At 53.1% G+C, this 18,968-nt stretch overlaps 1 protein-coding gene across 3 annotated transcripts; it reads right to left on the reverse strand.

Moving 5' to 3' along the window:
- Nucleotides 1-769: 769 nt before the first annotated feature.
- Nucleotides 770-18,057, reverse strand: enpp4 (ectonucleotide pyrophosphatase/phosphodiesterase 4). Of its 3 annotated transcripts, none has more exons than XM_056301528.1 (8): nucleotides 17,927-18,057; nucleotides 12,396-12,644; nucleotides 7,590-7,883; nucleotides 7,328-7,432; nucleotides 5,838-6,036; nucleotides 5,576-5,749; nucleotides 3,704-3,973; nucleotides 770-2,286 (listed from the first exon to the last, which is right to left on the reverse strand). In XM_056301528.1, the coding sequence occupies exons 2-8, from the start codon at nucleotides 12,642-12,644 to the stop codon at nucleotides 2,183-2,185; spliced, it is 1,395 nt and encodes a 464-aa protein (XP_056157503.1). In that variant the 5' UTR covers nucleotides 17,927-18,057; the 3' UTR covers nucleotides 770-2,182. The 3 variants fall into 3 exon arrangements, with proteins under 3 accessions (XP_056157503.1, XP_056157501.1, XP_056157502.1); XM_056301526.1 differs by having other exon boundaries at nucleotides 7,575-7,883; XM_056301527.1 differs by lacking the exon at nucleotides 17,927-18,057 and adding an exon at nucleotides 17,784-17,879 and having other exon boundaries at nucleotides 7,575-7,883.
- Between the last annotated feature and the right edge of the window lie 911 nt (nucleotides 18,058-18,968).

Genomic DNA, 18,968 nt, shown 5'->3' on the forward strand with positions numbered 1-18,968 from the left:
TTCACCCCCCCTCCCACGTGCCCCCCTCTTCCGGGGAGCTGAAGGCAGCAGCATCAGTAACAGTACATGTTGGATGCGGGGATTCCCTTTAACACTACCGCCAACAAGCTGCGGCCCGTGTTTCCTGTTAACACACACACACGCACGCACACACGCACGCACACAGACACACTATGCACGTATGCGCACATGCACACACATCCACATCCACACATGCGCGCGCACAAGGGCGCACGCACGCAAACACATCCAAGGGGTGCGTGCGCGTACACGTGACACATGCACGTACGCGCGCACGTGCACGTACGCGCGGGGGCGCATGCGCACACACATCTACACACAAGGACGCACACACATGCACGCACGCGCATCCACGCAAGGACGCACTCGTGCACGCACACACACACACAGGACGCACATAAGCCCATTAGATGACTTGTCCAAGTGCGTTAAGTGAATCCGTCTCAGCTCAGCATTAACAGGTTATTCTGGAGCACCAGCACACGGTCCACATGTAACTGTCCACCACCCCCCGAACACACACAGGGCCAGGCGGCTTTAGCTGGTAATGTGACGATACTACCCCGCCCCCCCCCACAACTCCCCCCCACACACACACACACACACACGCCCGTGATTGTCTTTGGCAGGAATACAAACGCACTGAAAGCACAACTCCGCTGCACGGCGACCTGAATATGGAGTCACCGCCCCCCCCCACGTCCCCCCCTTCCCACGTCCCCCTCCCCACGTCCCCCCCCCCCGCGACACGTGCAGACGTCAGCAGCTGTGCAAGAAATGAGCAGCGACCGGCTGTACCGGCGTCACACGGCACAGATCATCTAGCGACACAAAATCTACCTAGCAACAAAAAAGCAGCGCTCCCAACATGCACGCGCAGCGGACCGAATAAAAGCGCCCCTGCAGCGTGACGACACATCCGGTGGCACGGAGGCGACTGGCCGACTTACTGGTTTTGCTCGTTTGCCGTGACGGCAGCTAAAAAGTCCCGATCCCAGTCAGGCTGGGAGGACGGACCAGCTTGGTGGATCACTGGCAGGCGAAAAGGTGAAAGAAAAGAAACGGGTCCACAGACCTCCGAAGGAGAATCACAGACCCACCTGGAAATGATGGGAGGTCTCGCTCCAGAACTACAAAACCTCAACGAGGCAGAACACAACAACTGAAACACACAATATACGGTTTTCTTCAAGTCCAACATCCAGTGAATCTCCTCCAACGCGTTACCCGACAGGGACCCTGTTTACACTGGGGTTTAAAACGCGTTCTGGGCGATGGGATCACAAGAGGACAGCGAGACGCGTCGCCGTTCACACCCGGGTCTCCCATGCGTCTCCAAATGACCCGTGTGATCAAGAAGAAGAAGAAGAAGAAGAAGATTCCCTGTAACGTCCTTGTCGGGGACGCATCAGGACGCATTAGCGTTCACACTACAGAAGACATGTGGTCCAATGCGTCCCAGACCACATCGGGAAGTGGTTTGAGTAACCCGGGTCACAGAACGTGTCGGCGGTCGTTCACACCTGTATGTCCACTTGAGATCCGATCGCAGAAAAAGACGCATTTTAAATCCAAGTGTAAACGGGGTCAGGGATGCCGCTTCATTGTTTCGACAGAACATTGGAGCGCGTCGGCTCGGTACCGCCGGTAACAGAACACGTTTTCAACAGTAACAGCTCGTGCAGAACTTCCGCTCCGGCTGTCTGAGCCGAAGCGGTTTACTTAATGTCTCCCGTTGTACCCGAGAGGCTCCACAAATCGGATTTAAGGGGTGGCAACGCTTTAAAAACAACTCTTTATACCAGTGTACACACACACACACACGCACACACACGCACACACACACACACACACACACACACATCAGTGCATACAAGACGCGAGGAAGGTCTACTCAGTGACCTCGTTGTGAACGACGACCTGTTAAAGTGCAACATATCAAGAAGCTTTTAAAGCGTCCAGGACATTTATCTTCGTCTTCTTCACCGCCGCCATCATCGTCGTCATCATCATCATCATCATCATCAATACCTCCTCCTCTTACACACTGAGGTGCAACACATACAGCAAACCACCACATTGGGGAGAGAGAGAGAGATTTACAGTACAGAGAGCAGGGAAGACGTCTGATTGGATCGCGGCACAACGCCGGTCGGCCGCTCTACTCCAATAAGGGGTCGTCGTCGTCGTCGTCGTCCTCCAGCTGAAGCCTCTGGAAGGGTCTGGAGAGCAGCGGCTGGCGGGGCTTCATCAGCCTAAAGAGGGCTGAGAGGGACAGACGTGCTGGTTAGTGTGCTGAGCGCTTGAGGACTTCCTGTTACACATTACAGTTCCCACATCTGGAGCCACGGTGACCTGATGGGGCTCCAGAGACCCCCAGCAAGTCCCGAGCTGCAGAGAAAAAATGTGTTGACAGAAATCAGAACGACTGAGGGCGTCCGGGTGGCGTAGCGGTCTGTTCCGTTGCCTACCAACACGGGGATCGCCGGTTCGAATCCCCGTGTTACCTCCGGCTCGGTCGGGCGTCCCTACAGACACAATTGGCCGTGTCTGCGGGTGGGAAGCCGGATGTGGGTATGTGTCCTGATCGCTGCAGTAGCGCCTCCTCTGGTCGGTCGGGGCGCCTGTTCGGGGTGGGGGGGGATAGCATGATCCTCCCACGTGCTACGTCCCCCTGGTGAAACTCCTCACTGTCAGGTGAAAAGAAGCGGCTGGCGACTCCACCTGTATGGGAGGAGGCATGTGGTAGTCTGCAGCCCTCCCCGGATCAGCAGAGGGGGTGGAGCAGAGACCGGGACGGCTCGGAAGTGTGGAGTAATTGGCCAAATACAATTGGGGAGAAGAAGAAAAAAAGGAGGGGTGGGGGTAAAAACAAAAACATGTGCCCTCTCTTCCATCTACATGTGGATGTGACGGGGGTGAACATGAGGGGTGCAGCTGAAAAGGGACGCTGCTGTGATTCCAAAACAAGTTTGTACTCTACGCAAACCTCCTCCGATACCCAGGAAGTGTGCAGGGTTTGACCGGGACGGGTCGGCTCGTTCGGTCTGTCAAGTTACCTACTACCCAGGGAGATTTATTAGCGACACACTTTTTCAGTCCGTCTTATTTCAGGGCGGCGTTTGGGAATCAAACCCTTGAAATATAAACTACCGCTATTCTGCTCCTCTGCGAAAAACGATGAACAACAACAATTTTAACACAAAGCAGGTTTATGAGTTTGTGCGACTTTTTCAAATTTTGGATTTCATCTCTACGTGAGCGGCACGGTGGCGCAGTGGTTAGCGCAGTCGCCTCACAGCAAGAAGGTCCTGGGTTCGAGCCACCGGGGTAGTCCGACCTTGGGGGGGTCGTCCCGGGTCGTCCTCTGTGTGGAGTTTGCATGTTCTCCCCGTGTCTGTGTGGGTTTCCTCCCACAGTCCAAAGACCTGTAGGTCAGGTGGACCAGCCGTACTACATTGTCCCTAGGTGTGAATACGTGTGTGTGTCGGCCCTGTGGTGGACCGATGGTCTGTCCAGGGTGTCTCCCCACCCGCCGCCCGATGACTGCTGGGATAGGCTCCAGCATCCCCGCGTCCCGACTTCGGATAAGCGGCTTGGATACTGGATGGCTCTCTATACGAATCAGTTACCTCGGTGGGAAGTGTCGCGTGAGCAACGTGATGCCGCGATGCGGACCTACCGGTGATTGTGGCGAGTAACAGGAGGACGCCGATCACCAGGCCCACGATCATTGGTACTTCCATGCAGCTGGACTCGGACAGCATGCATCGGGAGTGAGCCAGGGTCCCGTTGTTGGGCCTCGGGTGCACAGCCAGCAGGTGGCACATCAGGGGGTAAATGTCCACGCTCTGCAGCTCCGTGGCGCGGTAGCCCTGACGGAAGCTGGGTCCGGCGGCGGCCAGGAAGGGGTGCATGCTGGGCAGGGCGTTGTCGTAGCCGTGGTCGCCCACTGAAGGAGAGGAAGAGAGAAGGAGAGAGGGATGGGACTCTTTGGACCAGCATACAATCATGACGGCTGATGTTACAGAAGTTCCTCTTTGGTTCAAGTCTTCCCTCTAGCGGCGGTTCAGAGAACTGCACCTCTCCCTGACGTTGGCGCCAAAGTGGCATCTCAGAGCAGGCTGAAAGCCTATAAATTAATGTAACGATCTTCAGATATTTTGTAAGAAACTTACCAAGCTTGATGAAAATAGATAAGTTGTAAGCTAGGCTGAACCAAGTTTGGAAAAAAATTCAAAGAACGAAAGCTTGGGGCAAATATTTCAAGAGAACATTCTGGCTAAGTTTCAGAATAAATCTATAGGCATGGATTTAAAACGTGGGCGGGAATGTTTTTTCCAACTGATCACGTCATGTGACCATACTAAATGTGCATGTCGTGCACACCTTCATACATGTTTTCATATACAAATTCTCACGCCATTCAGTGTACTCTCCTTCACTTCGCCCCACCCCCCCTTTTACTCCCCAATTGTACCCGGCTAATTACCCCACTCTTCCGGGCCGTCCCGGTCGCTGCTCCTCCCCCTCTGCTGATCCGGGGAGGGCTGCAGACTACCACATGCCTCCTCCCATACATGTGGAGTCGCCAGCCGCTTCTTTTCACCCGACAGTGAGGAGTTTCACCAGGGGGACGTAGCGCGTGGGAGGATCACGCTATTCCCCCCCAGTTCCCCGTCCTTACCAAACAGGCGCCCCGACCGACCAGAGGAGGCGCTAGTGCAGCAACCAGGACACATACCCACATCCGGCTTCCCACCCGCAGACACAGCCAGTTGTGTCTGTAGGGACGCCCGACCAAGCCAGAGGTAACACGGGGATTCGAACCAGCGATCCCCGTTTTGGTAGGTAACGGAATAGGCCGCTATGCTAGCCGGACGCCCCCTTTCTCTTCTTTTGAGCCGTGGATTTATGGGATGTGAATTCACTTCCTAGAAAACGACCAGCTGCTTTTTTGCTCTGTCCACTCCGGCTGACAACAGGTCAAATCCATGCCATGTCTTCTGGTTGGCAGGACTCGTCCTACTGACTCAGATGGGACACATGTGACAGTAGCTGTAGGCCGAGTATAAATACTTTGTGTGAACTGGTTACAGTTTCTTTGCCATTCGTAAAGTTGTTTATTTTTACTACTTTATTGATCCCCGTGGGGATATTCTCTCTCGCCATGTAAGCCATCCTAGCTGTGTAGCTAGCAGCAGTGGGCAGCCGCCGTGCAGCGCCAACTCCAGTTTGTCTCGCCATGCCTTGCTCAGGGGCACAGACAGGAGTACTAACCCTAGCATGCATGTCTTTTTGATGGTGGGGGGACACCGGAGCACCCGGAGAAAACCCACCGCAGACACGGGGAGGACATGCAAACTCCACGCAGAGGACGACCTGGGACGACCCCCAAGGTTGGACTACCCCGGGGTTCGAACCCAGGACCTTCTTGCTGTGAGGCGACAGCGCTGACCACTGGGCCACCGTGCCACTGTAGTGATGTGAGAAAGGGGACAGCGGATCGTAAAAGGAGGTGAGAATCCTACGTCTACGATAAAAACAGACTCACGCCTCGGCAAACGGTCTCCCCGCTGCACGATGGTCCAGCCCTCATCGGCCACCAAAAGGATCGGCTGGATCAGTTTGTTGTTCCGGTAGTGTAGCCTATCGGGGATGGTGTTCTTCAGATAGGCCGTCATGTGGGGATGGCACTTACTCAGCAGAGAGAAGACAGCATCTGGATCTAGAAAAAGCATGCGGATGAACACCCACACACGTCCAATTAAGCCCCCACTTTGTGACCCTGTGTGAGCTGCAGTGAAGCGACGTACCTCTTTTCGGGATGAGCGCCGCGACGGGCGTCAGGTCCACCAACGTGTAGTTGTCCGGGTGGAGGCAGTTGTCCAGCCGTATGAGCCGCTGGTCCGAGCACTGGGCCATGCCGTGGTCGCTGGTCACCAGCACGTTGACCCGACCCCACAGTCCCGCCCTCTTCAGCTCCGTCATCAGCAGGCCGATGTTGTCGTCCACCTGATTGGGCGGCACCGTCCAGAGAAACACACCGTCGGTCAATGCGGCAGCGGTGCGTAATGGGCGCAAGGCTTACGAGTGACACCGGGTGGGACCGGACATGCGGTCGAACGTTCTCAGCCGAGCAATTTGATTGGAGCATGTGCGTCTGTCGGGACCGTATGCGTTTACTGCAGAGGCAGAGCTCATAAAAACAGACCTCAGCTAGTTCCAACTGCTCGTACCTGCAACCGACCCACCTGCCCCTCATCTAACAGAGGACCAAGGATTATAGGGGGGGGGGGGGGGTACATCCATTATCCAAACCGCTGATCCTGCTCTCAGGGTCGCAGGGATGCTGGAGCCTATCCCAGCAGTCATTGGGCGGCAGGCGGGGAGACACCCTGGACAGGCCGCCAGTCCATCACAGGGCCAACACACACTCACACCTAGGGACAATTTAGTATGGCCGAGTCACCTGACCTACAGGTCTTTGGACTGTGGGAGGAAACCGGAGCACCCGGAGGAAACCCACACAGACACGGGGAGAACATGCAAACTCCACACAGAGGACGACCCGGGACGACCCCCAAGACTGGACTACCCCGGGGCTCGAACCCAGGACCTTCTTGCTGTGAGGCGACCGCGCTACCCACTGCGGCACCGTGGAGGTGGAGGTGTTGGTGAAAGAGCTGGGTCTTTAGCTTGTTTTGTAGTTCCCTGGTTCCACCACCAGGGAACTACAAAAGAGAAGTCTGGCTAGCGACTTAGCGGAGGTGCCAGGCGCCTTTCATTGGCAGACCCTAGTGAGCGGGACTGAGTACAGACCTGAATGAGGGAGTTCGGGTAGGCGGGAGAAGTTTTAGTTGCCGTTTTGAGGGCGAGCATCAAGGTTTTGAATTTGCTGCGGTCAGCAACTAGGAGCCGGTGGAGGGACATGAACAGCGGAGGGACATGTGCTGTTTTGGGTCGGGACCAGATGCGCCGCCGCGTTCTGGATCATTTGCGGAGGTTTGAAAGTGCAAGCGGGGAGACCTGCCAGCATGCATGACATAACAAGAGCCTGCACCAGGAGTCGTGCTGCATGCTCAGACCGGTAGGGTCTAATTTTCCTGATGCTGTACAGGGCAAATCGCCACGGCCGAGCAATCGAGGCTAGTTAGTCATCAATCATGAGAGCCATGAAGAGAAGGACTACGTGAGTCATGAATGAATGAGAATGAGGAGGTCCACAAGAGCTTCTTTTGGGGTCTTTTACAGGAGGAGAGCAGCCGTCAGCCTACAAAGCCTGCAACCTCTGGTGTGTGTGTACCTCTTTCAGAGCCTTGGCCATGGCGGTGGTGTCATCAGGGCCGTATATGTGACCCGTCCTGTCCGGCTCCTCCCAGTACAGCGCTGCAAACATTACTCCACTCCCCTGAGGAAAGGATGACAGAAAGACAGATGGCAGAGTTCAACCAGAGAGACAAAAAAACCCCAATAAGCGAGAAGGTCTGCCGGTAGGATGCTGATGTTTTCGGAGCGATGTGTCAGTGTTGCGTAACTCCGCCGCTCCCTACCGTTCCGTTCCCTACCGTTCCGTTCCCGGCCATCCAGCCGGTCACGTTCCCCAGCCTCTCTCGGAAGGTCATGGCGGGGTCGTAGGGGAAGAAGTGCGTGGCCGTGCGGTTCCCGATGGTAACATCCGCCCCGGGCCACATCACCGCTGCCGTCTGGTAGCCCGAGTCCAGCGCCGTGATCCACAGGGGCTCGGCCTGGTTCCACCAAAACGGGTCGGTGTCATGAGACGTGCTGAAGTTCTTGTCGGTGACCGGGTCGTACATGGAGCTGGACAGGATGCCGTGCGACTCGGCGTACAGCCCCGTCACCTGGAAAAGGACAACAACAGCGATGTGGTGCTGTGACACTGAGCTGGCTGGCCATCACTGAGACACTGCTCCAGACTATTTCCTCCCAAGATAGCTCCGGCTCTTCAACACATGCACTAGCTCACTGCACACTTTCTAGCAGCCAGCAGGGGCCAGTTCTCCGGCCTTGGCGCTTCAGAGGCGGTGTGATGGGAGGGCGGATGCGAGCAGGCTCAATAAGCTGGTGGAAACAACCGAGGTAGTCAGAACCGCCTCACCTGAGTTGCAGCGTGGGGACGTTAGCGGTACCTTCGCCATGTAGCTACACGGCACCCTCGCCCCCCGACTCATCTTACTAAGGTGGTGCACAAAGCACTTTCAGTGCCAAATGCCATTAGGTTCTCGATGCCGTCTCTGCTGAAGCAGGCAGCCTGAACTGTACTAAACATCTAGGTAAACAAGACAAGCAAACTTATACCGAACAACACCACGGGGACCGCTGGATCGAATCCCCGTGTTACCTCCAGCTTGGTGGGGCCTCCCTACGGAAACAATTGGCCCTGTCTGCGGCTAGGAAGCCGGATGTGGGCATGTGTCCTGGTCGGTCGGGGCCCCTGGGGTGAATGTTGTGATCCCCCAACGCTCTACGTCCCCCTGGTGAAACTCCTCACTGTCAGGTGAGAGGAAGCGGCTGGCGACTCCACGTGTATGGGAGGAGGCATGTGGTAGTCTGCAGCCCTCCCCGGATCGGCGGAGGGGGGTGGAGCAGTGACCCGCACGGCTTGGAAGAGTGGGGTAATTGGCCGAATACAACTGGGGAGAAAGTGGGGGGGGGGGGGCAGTGATTTTTTTTCATGTATAATTGTCCTCCACCTGATTAACGTGCCAGGCCTGCTGTAGGCTGCAGCCTCAGGGCTAACTAGCTGGTTTTACTGCACCGTTTGCACGCCTTACACGTATGTTTTCACCACTTCACATTGTCCTACAAGGCTTGTTTTTTGTGTTATTCTACCACAAGTGTGTATTTTTATACATTTTATTTACGCTATTTACCTTTCCTCTGTTGCAAGAACTAGGAATTCTCGATAAAACGCAGAACCACCACATCTCTGCATGGGGTCAACACGAGGGGTGGACAAGAGTAAGTAAAAGCGGAGAGGGAAGTCGGGGTAGTGGGTAGGGGTCAAAGGTCATGGCTGATTTAGTTCACTGATGAGGTTCCACTGCCAAGGTGAGGCAACAGTGACAGAGGCTACAGCAGGAAGAAGAGGAGCCAGAAACCATATCGATGAGCTGCACCTGTAGAGCGCTCAATAATCTGGCTATGGCATCGACCTACCGATCGAGAGAGCCTGTACGAAATGACAAAAGAAGGAAGTCTTGCAACTCTCAAACCTGGTTTCAAAGCTTATTTTCTAATACACCTGCTGCGTGTGCAGGTTAGGAAATCCCTATTAGAATTATTTAGGCATTTCCATAATTATCCATCCATCCACTATCCGAGCCGCCCATCCCACTCAGGGTCGCGGGAATGCTGGAGCCTATCCCAGCAGTCATTGGGCGGCAGGCGGGGAGACTCCCTGGACAGGCCGCCAGTCCATCACAGGGCCCACACACACACATACAATCACACCTAGGGACAATCTAGTATAGCCGATTCACCTGACCTACATGTCTTTGGACTGTGGGAGGAAAGCGGAGCGCCCGGAGGAAACCCACGCAGACACGGGGAGAACATGCAAACTCCACACAGAGGACGACCCGGGACGACCCCCAAGGTTGGACTACCCCGGTGTCCGAACCCAGGACCTTCTTGCTGTGAGGCGACCGCGCTAACCACTGCGCCTCCGTGCCGCCCTTCCGTGCATAGATATTGGCAATTTCCCCATAACTTGAATTAGAAAATGGAGAGGTCTGACCCAGCCTTTCAATCGACTTATCATGGAAAATACATTGATTTTTAATTAATTTTTTTTGTTTTTTAAACTACAGGTCTCCGCTGTAAATTTTGGCAGAGAACGAACCATACCAGTGATATAATTTTCATCGACCACAGTCTGTAACAGGTTATTGCATGAATTTAAAATCATGAAATTTTCTTTATTAATAAATCATCAGGGCAGGATGGAGCGGGAGATTGACAGGCGGATTGGGGCAGCATCAGCAGCAATGCGGACGTTGTACCGGACCGTTGTGGTGAAGAGGGAGCTGAGCTGGAAGGCAAAGCTCTCAATTGACCAGTCAGTCTTCGTCCCAACCCTCACCTATGGTCATGAGCTTTGGGTAGTGACTGAAAGGGTGAGATCGTGGATACAAGCGGGCTGAAATGAGTTTCCTCCGTAGGGGGTCTGGGCTCAGCCTTAGAGATAGGGTGAGGAGCTCGGACATCCGGAGGGAGCTCGGAGTAGAGCCGCTGCTCCTTCACATCGAAAGGAGCCAGTTGAGGTGGTTCGGGCATCTGATCAGGATGCCTCCTGGGTGCCTTGCTTTGGAGGTTTACTGGGCACGACCAACCGGGAGGAGACCCCGGGGTAGGCCCAGAACTCGCTGGAGGGACTACATGTCCTATCTGGCCTGGGAACACCTTGGGTCTCCCCAGGAGGAGCTGGAGGGCGTTGCTGGGGAGAGGGACGTCTGGTGTGCCCTACTTAGCTTGCTGCCACCGCGACCCGACCCCAGAGAAGTGGCTGATGATGAGATGACTGAAGGAATATTTCATTCATCAGGACGGTGAAGTCAGGCTACATAATACTAACAGTCATCTCCACCATGGTTGGAGAAACTCTCAGTATATACACCGCTGATGAGGTGTTCGACCAGGTAGGAAGAACACTGGTGCAGTGGCAAACACATTCCCACTGTGATGGCCACCCCCGTGGCCTCACAACTGATCTAAACGTCGGTAACCCTCTGGCACTCGCACTTTAAGTTTCTTTCAGTTAATTTATACTTTACATTGTTTGAAGCGCATCACAAAGAACAACAGACGTGGGTTTTGTTTTATACAACATACACACGTTTTATTTAGCATTTTCACAGTACATTAATTTCTATTTGTAGCGCGCACGTTTAGTTAACTGTTGTACAATCGTTATTGTGTTTAACTGCTTTAACTAATGTATCTTTTTTGAGCTACCAGTGCAGAGGGGGCTGTTGCTGCCCAGGGGAGGGGGCTTCCTGTGAGGCCTGGGCAAAAGGATCCGCCCCTGGAAGCACAGCCCTTTTATGGAGGAAGTGGCCAATTGGGCCAAACCAAGTGGCGGCCACACCATGGGGGGGGGGATTTGGGGATTTAGTTTAGAGTTTAGTAATGTTTTGGGGTTGTATTAGTTTATTGATTTATTTTGTTAGGTTAGAAGTTGAACGTATTGATACTGGTTATCTGATTGCCCTGTTTTCTTTTGTTTGTAATTTAGTCGGTAGTGTTTAGTGTTTGTACGTCGCCCCCCCTTTGTGTGTAGTTGGTCTGATCAGCCACTGTACATGTGTCCCTTTGTGTCTAGTTAGGGAGGTCTGCTTTGTCTTTTGTTGGGCAGTCATTCTGTTAGTTGGTTTCAGTTAGCCCACTTTATATTGAGTTTGTTGCTTGATTTAAGTTCTGTTACTCTGACCTCTTTTATGGGCCCAGACTTTTGTTCTGTCTTTTGTAAAGTGCTTCTTCTTTTTTGGCATTTTTGGGTAAATAAAACCCCTTTTTTTCTGGAAAACACCTGTGTTCCTCATCCTTGCCGGCTCGGTCCCCTACACTACTCAAACAGGGAAAGGGGACTGAAACGTCACCACATCTGTTGGACATCTTGTCTATCAATACTACAGTACAACAGTGCTCCCATAGAGTTTGATGTAGTTTGTATGTAGCCAATTCAGGGGGCAGCCGGGACGCGAACCCGGGTCTCCTGCAGCACGGGCGACTACGTTAACCAGTCAACTAAAGGCTTGGACCCTTGAGTTGACTGGTTAACGTAGTCGCCCGTGGTGTGGGAGACCCTGGTTCACGTCCCGGCTACCCCCGGTGGTTCCCGGCTGCCCCCTGAATTCCTGAAATGTGAGGCAAAACAAAAAGTAGTATTCCTATTTGTCTCACAAATAGGAATACTACTATTTGCGAGACAAGACGGTGTGTTAGCTTTGGTTTGAGGATCCATTTTGACCAGGGGTGGGAACCGTTTGCTGCTGAGCTGACGGCACGCCAGCCCACAATGGCTGCTACACCTTGTTTGTAGTCCTCCCAGAGGGAGGTACAGATCAAGGAGACCACAGATTTCAGCTTTAACTGTAAATGTTTTGGGACCTGTGGGCCGAGCCCGAAGGCCGACGGATGATCCGCCGCGGCACTGGCGTTCTTGTAGCCGAAGGGGCAACTTTCCAATTCACGTAAAGGAAAACTATCAATCCCTAAACGTGGTGACTGTGAAAGTGAAAGTGTTCTCATTCCCATGTGCTACCATCAGAGTGACGGCTCATCAGCCTCGGGTCCCTACAAGACTACACCGGCCACAGTGCGGCGGCGGCGGCGGCGGCGGGCAGCGTTACCAGGCTGTAGTGGTTGGGGAACGTCTTGGTGATGAACACGTTCGTCAGCTGCTCCACCAGGACCCCCTGGCTGTAGAGGAGCTTCAGGTTCGGCATGGGGAACCTCTGCAGGTAGTCGGCGCGGAAGCCGTCGAACGACACCAGCAGCAGCGGCAGCGGTCCCCCGCCGACCGCCTCGCTGCCTGCACCCCACGCCGCAGCCGCCCAGCCCAGGCCGCACAGGAAACCCAGCGTTATTCTGATAAACATCTGTGGAAGGAGGGCGAGAAACACACTCAGTCAGTCTGCCTTCCGATACGGCACTTCGAAAACACAGAATTACCCACCGATCGTCAGATTACTGTTAAAATACTACTGCTACGGCACAGAAAAGCGAGCACAGCTTCATCACATCAGATACTAACAGTAACAGGATGCTTACGACAACCAAAAAAACGAAAGCGTTGTTGGCGGTTGAAACGGGACTTTTGAAGAAAGGCCTCAGTCAGACGTAGGCGGTTTCAATTTCTCGTTGCCGAACCGCTTAAAAAAGAAACCCCACGTGTCAGCTGAGAGCCGCTTAACGGAAAGTGACGAGCGCTCCGGCGTGAAGCGAAACGGAAAGGAAAGAAAGAGGAAATAAAGGCAAACACCTGGCTTTATGCCCAAGACCTTATTCAGATGCCGGTCCTTCAAAGGAACGCACACCAGGTCGCCGTTTCCATGCATATCACAAGACTTCACATCCAAGTATGTGAGAATTGTGCAAATATTTGATCGTGCTAACATAAACAAGACCTGCGTATGAGGGAGCCGCATGACAGGTTTCTAGCAAGTCCGGATGTCTCGGTATGCTTCACCGCTGCACCATAGACGGGGATCTGTCTGTGGAGATCGAGTCTGGAGTGGGAGGCTCACGGCGAGAGAGGAAAAACTGAGCGAACAATAGGGCCTGTCATGGTACGAGCCAGCCAGCGACGTGACGGCCGAGTCATTCAAATGACGACGGCTGACAGTTGAGGACTTGTCACCCATGTCGGAGACACTGGCAAACAGAGAAGCCCACAGAGATGGGCTGATTATAAAAAATACCGCTCTGGACGAGCATCTCTAACCCCCCTACGGCCTCGGAGGGTCCTCACATCTTGAGGTCTCTATCTGACATATCTATTTCACAACTAATGCGGCCGGAGGGGTTCAATAGACCACTTGAGAGTCGAGCCTCTAGAGCAGGGGTCCCCAATAGGCGGCCCGCGGGCCACGTCCGGCCCGTGACGGGTTGATTTATGGGTCCGCGAGAATTTTTGGAGAAATGCCAGAAGGAAGAATTTTTTTTTATTGCCCTACCAAAAAAATAAAAATTAATTTCTTAGTAAAAGTCAGACTAGTAATATATCGAAAAATAGATGAAAAATCTCTGTTTAAATTATAATACCTGCAACGTATCGACACCAAAACAAACTAACGAGCAACATGCTGCTGGAGGTTGAGGGGCCCGTGGTTTTAAAAGTGGCCCTAAAAGTGGCCCGCTGTGAAAAATAATTGGGGACCCCTGACCTAGAGCCACTCACACCGACGCCAGGATGTGACCACCGCGTACAACCCGCAGTGGTTAGCGCTGTCGCCTCACAGCAAGAAGGTCCTGGGTTCGAACCCTAGGGTTGTCCAACCTTGGGGGTCGTCCCAGGTCGTCCTGTGTGGAGTTTGCATGTTCTCCCCGTGTCTGTGGTGGGTTTCTCCGGGTGCTCCGGTTTCCCCCACCACCAGAAAGACATGCATGTTAGGGTTGATACTCCTGGCTGTGCCCCTGGCCGAGGCGCGGCGAGACCAACTGGACTCGGTCCCCGGGTGCTGCACGGCGGCTGCCCACTGCTGCTAGCTACATGATTAGGATAATTAGGATGGGTTAAATGCAGAGCGTAATTTCCCTATGGGGATCATTAAAGTACATCCATCCATCCATTATCTGAACCGCTTATCCTGCTCTCAGGTTCGCGGGGATGCTGGAGCCTATCCCAGCAGTCATCGGGCAGCAGGCGGGGAAACACCCTGGACAGGCTGCCAGGCCTGTCACCTGACCTCCATGTCTTTGGACTGTGGGAGGAAACCGGAGCACCCGGAGGAAACCCACGCAGACACGGGGAGAACATGCAAACTCCACACAGAGGACGACCCGGGACGACCCCCAAGGTTGGACTACCCCGGGGCTCAAACCCGGGACCTTCTTGCTGTGAGGCGACCGCGCTAACCACCGCGCCACCGTCATTAAAGTATATCAAAATCAAAAGAAGAAGAAATGTACAGTGACGTGGTTGTTCAAACACAGCACAAGGTCTTTGTGACTTCTGCTACCCCAGTTTCATGCTAACTGAGAGGTCCTTATTGGTACCGTGATGGAAGTGAGGCTCATCGGTCCCGGCATTCAACCGCATGCCTTGCCTGTTAGAACAAACCCATGTCAGATTAGTGGCTGGATTCCTCCTCTAGGCCTTTAACACACTGAATACCTCTGGACATGTGAACCCAAACGAGTTTTACATGCTCTGTAGGTTTTAACCATCTCTCTCTCTCTCTCTCTCTCTCTCTCTCTCTCTCTCTCTCTCTCTCTGTGTCTCTCTCTCTCTCTCTCTCTCTCTCTCTCTCTCTCTCTCTCTCTCTCTCTCTCTCTCTCTCTCTCTCTCTCTCTCGCTCTCTCTCTCGCTCTCTCTCTCTCTCTCTCTCTCTCACACACACACACACACACACACGTGGTGAGCACACACAAAAAACAACTCAACTAAGAAGTACAAGCACAGGGCGGCACGGCGGTGCTGTGGTTAGGGTCGTCTCACAGCTAGAGTGTCCTGGGTTCGAGCCCCGGGTAGTCCAACCTTGGGGGTCGTCCCGGGTCGTCCTCTGTGTGGAGTTTGCATGTTCTCCCCCGTGTCTGGGTGGGTTTCCTCCGAGGGCCCCGGTTTCCTCCCACAGTCCAAAGACATGTAGGTCAGCTGACTCGGCCGTACTGAATTGTCCCTAGGTGTGTGTGTGTGTGTGTGTGTGTGTGTGGTGATGCGTCTAGTGCAGCAGTGTGTAGTTGGAGGGAAGGTGCATGTGTTCTTCCAACCCGCTTGTGTCCTTCCTGCCCTTAGCTTGCTGCCGCTAGCTAGCCTCTGTGGCGAACAGGGCAGCATCCTAGCGTGTTAGCCTCCCTTGCCAGTACATAGCCTCTCCTTCACCAAGACTCCTGCCAGGCCTCCCCGTGGCCACACGTGGTAACTGGGGTCTTGCGGCCCCAGGCTAACTGGGCAGGGGATCTCGGAGCAGCAGTGTGCCCCAGAGATATGGTGTGCAGGCCCACCCTGGTGGACACGCCCTGGCACCTATCAACCACTGCCCCGCTGCCTTGTGGGTGAGTCTGGGAAGACATAAGGCTAAGGGAGCTTACCCCAACAGAAAAGCAAGCTGTGGCGGCACGCTTCGAGGCGGTTTCCGAAAAACTGGATTTCCGGCAGCCCCTGCAGTTGTGTGGAGGTGCCGGTCGTCGAGGGATCCCCCTTGCCATCGGAACCATCTCCTCTACAATCAAGTCATGTGGCGTTGGGAGAAGCGCGCCCCCCATGCCACTTTAAAAACCATCTCTGCGCAGGTATCTTCTGCTATCTGAGTCCTCAAAGGACCCACAAATAGAAGAAGATGGTCATCATCGGGCACCGTGGACAACCAGCAAGCGTGTGATGGCCTGGCGGTCTGTCCAGGGTGTCTCCCCGCCTGCCGCCCGATGACTGCTGGGATAGGCTCCAGCATCCCCACAAACCTGAGAGCAGGATAAGCGGTTCGGATAATGGCTGGATTTGACCCATCCTAGCTGTGTAGCTAGGAGCAGTGGGCAGCCACTGTGCAGCGCCTGTGGACCAACTCCAGTTCGTCTTGATGGATGGATGGATGGGTGGATGATGGATGGATGGATGGATGGATGGATGGATGGATGGATGGATGGATGGATGGATGGATGGATGGATGGGTGGATGGGTGGATGGCTAAAGCACAGTTATACGAGGCGTCAGGCAGTCTTCCCTCCTGACCCACCATTTCATCGTCCTCTCATTTCTCCACCCTCTTCCTCTTCCTCCACACCTCGGATGTACAGGACGCCATTGCACAAGAGTAGTACTTCACCAAGATGCCTGCTAATGCTCCGCCCACATACTCCTCTGCGTGTTCGTGTGGCCCCCCACCGGACACCACCTTGTTCTCCATTACCCACTCCAGCTTCACCATCCCCGGCTCGCCAGCCCGGCCATTCATTCAACTCGCATCGGTTCAACCTCGTAGTACTTCAAACTCTTTCAGTTTGACGCCGACTACTTTCTGGACACAGTAACGTGAAGGAGAGATTAAGTGGACCCGCCCGGAGTTAGCTTAATTTTCAATGACTTTTTCTGAAAAGTCCTTCTTTTCTACTGTATGTGAGACCGACGTCGTTATGATACTGTAATGGGGACTCTCTCTCTCTTCTCTCACACACACACACACACACACACACACACACACACACACACACACACACAAACAATAACAAGCGCCAAGACCAGCTAACTGACGTCCAACCGCACTCACACAAAGCCATCAGAATAAATACTCCGATATAACAGTAGTCATAATAAATACTCAGATATAGTAGTAGTCATAATAAATACTCGGATATAGTAGTAGTCATAATAAATACTCTGGTATCGTAGTAGTCATAATAAATACTCTGATATAGTAGTAGTCATAATAAATACTCTGACATAGTAGTAGTCATAATAAATACTCTGATATAGTAGTAGTCATAATAAATACTCTGATATCGTAGCAGTCATAATAAATACTCTGATATAGTAGTAGTCATAATAAATACTCTGACATAGTAGTAGTCATAATAAATACTCTGATATAGTAGTAGTCATAATAAATACTCCGATATAGTAGTAGTCATAATAAATACTCTGATATAGTAGTAGTCATAATAAATACTCCGATATAGTAGTAGTCATAATAAATACTCGGATATAGTAGTAGTCATAATAAATACTCTGACATAGTAGTAGTCATAATAAATACTCGGATATAGTAGTAGTCATAATAAATACTCTGACATAGTAGTAGTCATAATAAATACTCTGACATAGTAGTAGTCATAATAAATACTCTGACATAGTAGTAGTCATAATAAATACTCTGACATAGTAGTAGTCATAATAAATACTCTGACATAGTAGTATCTGTGATCAGTGTACTGGAGTACTGCCATAAGTAACGTCTCTTGGGCAACGCGGTGACCGCGAACCGGGACTTTCTAACGTCGGCGAAAGAAACCCGCCTCTGATCCCGGCATCCATAACGTAAAACCAAACCCAACCACAAGTCCCGGAGAACCCAGACCGGTACCGGGGAGTCCGTTTAACGACTGGCTCTCTCCCGGAGACCGCCGTCCGGGGCTGGCCGCGACTCAACGGCGGCCGTTAGCTCGCTCCCGTCCCGCTGTTCACACAGAAACCTTCCGCCGGTTTCCGGTTGCGACGTATCGTTACCTGCGAGGCCGCGGTTCGTCCAGGTTCAGTGAGAGTCCGCGTCCCGGACCGTGAAGGTTTTCTCGCTGTTTGTTTGGCGACTGCGACGGTTTAACTTCCTCAAAATAGACCCACGCCGCGTCAGGGTTTTCTGGCACGTCGGGGCGGGGGCGGGGCTTCGGAGGGAAGTGACGAAAAACACTCCCATTGGTCCGAAAAGGCACGCGAGTTCCCGCCCCAGCCCTTAGTTCCCCTATCAAATAAAGGTTATCTGCGGAATCCAGTCCGGCACTTCCAACAGAAGCGGTCACGCTAAATAACGAGACCGGCCGCACCGTGTAAAGTCGCCACATCCCGCAAAACCATCGGTTCGCCGAAAGTTCCTCAATAGCGCTCAGCTCCGGACACCCGCGGGGGTTCTCGTGTGTTTGATGACGCACAGGTGTCTGAATATTTAAATTAAAGTCTGCTCTCTGAGCCCCTCTTCGTTCTTGTTCTGATCTCGTGTTGCACGACACGGAAAAAAACGACGCGCTCCACAAGAAATTAGGTCATTCTTACAAAAACCGAAACCTGCTCGTCCGCTTCGAGTCGTCACAGCAGGCTACTCTGGCCGGTGCCTCTGTGTCCTTTATCTTGGGCTCACTGCAGGTTTTGGTTTTTGTTTTTCCGAAGTTAAGATGACTTTGGGGAGAAAATATGGGGGGGGGACAGGGATTCTTTTCATGTATAATTGTCCTCCACATAATTAACGTGCCAGGTCTGCTGTAGGCTGGAGCCTCGGGACGAACCAGCTGTTGATGTGAATAGGTTTTATTGCACCGTTTGCACGCCTCGCACATATGACGTAGCATCCACTTGCTGGCTACATGATTGGTGCACCGAGTACGGTGACCTTAAACGACACGTCCGAATCAAAGGTGTGTTGTTTTACGTTCCTACATGTAAATCGGAATCCAAATGTGACAACCTGGACTGTCTTTGACCAAGACGACTTAGTCTGGGTTTGATTAACTGAGGTGTTTTGTTCTGGTTGCTTCTGTGTTATAAGGTGCTTTGGTGC

The sequence above is a fragment of the Lampris incognitus genome, chromosome 21 (genome assembly GCF_029633865.1).
Source record: "Lampris incognitus isolate fLamInc1 chromosome 21, fLamInc1.hap2, whole genome shotgun sequence".
In the NCBI taxonomy this organism is placed as follows: domain Eukaryota; kingdom Metazoa; phylum Chordata; class Actinopteri; order Lampriformes; family Lampridae; genus Lampris; species Lampris incognitus.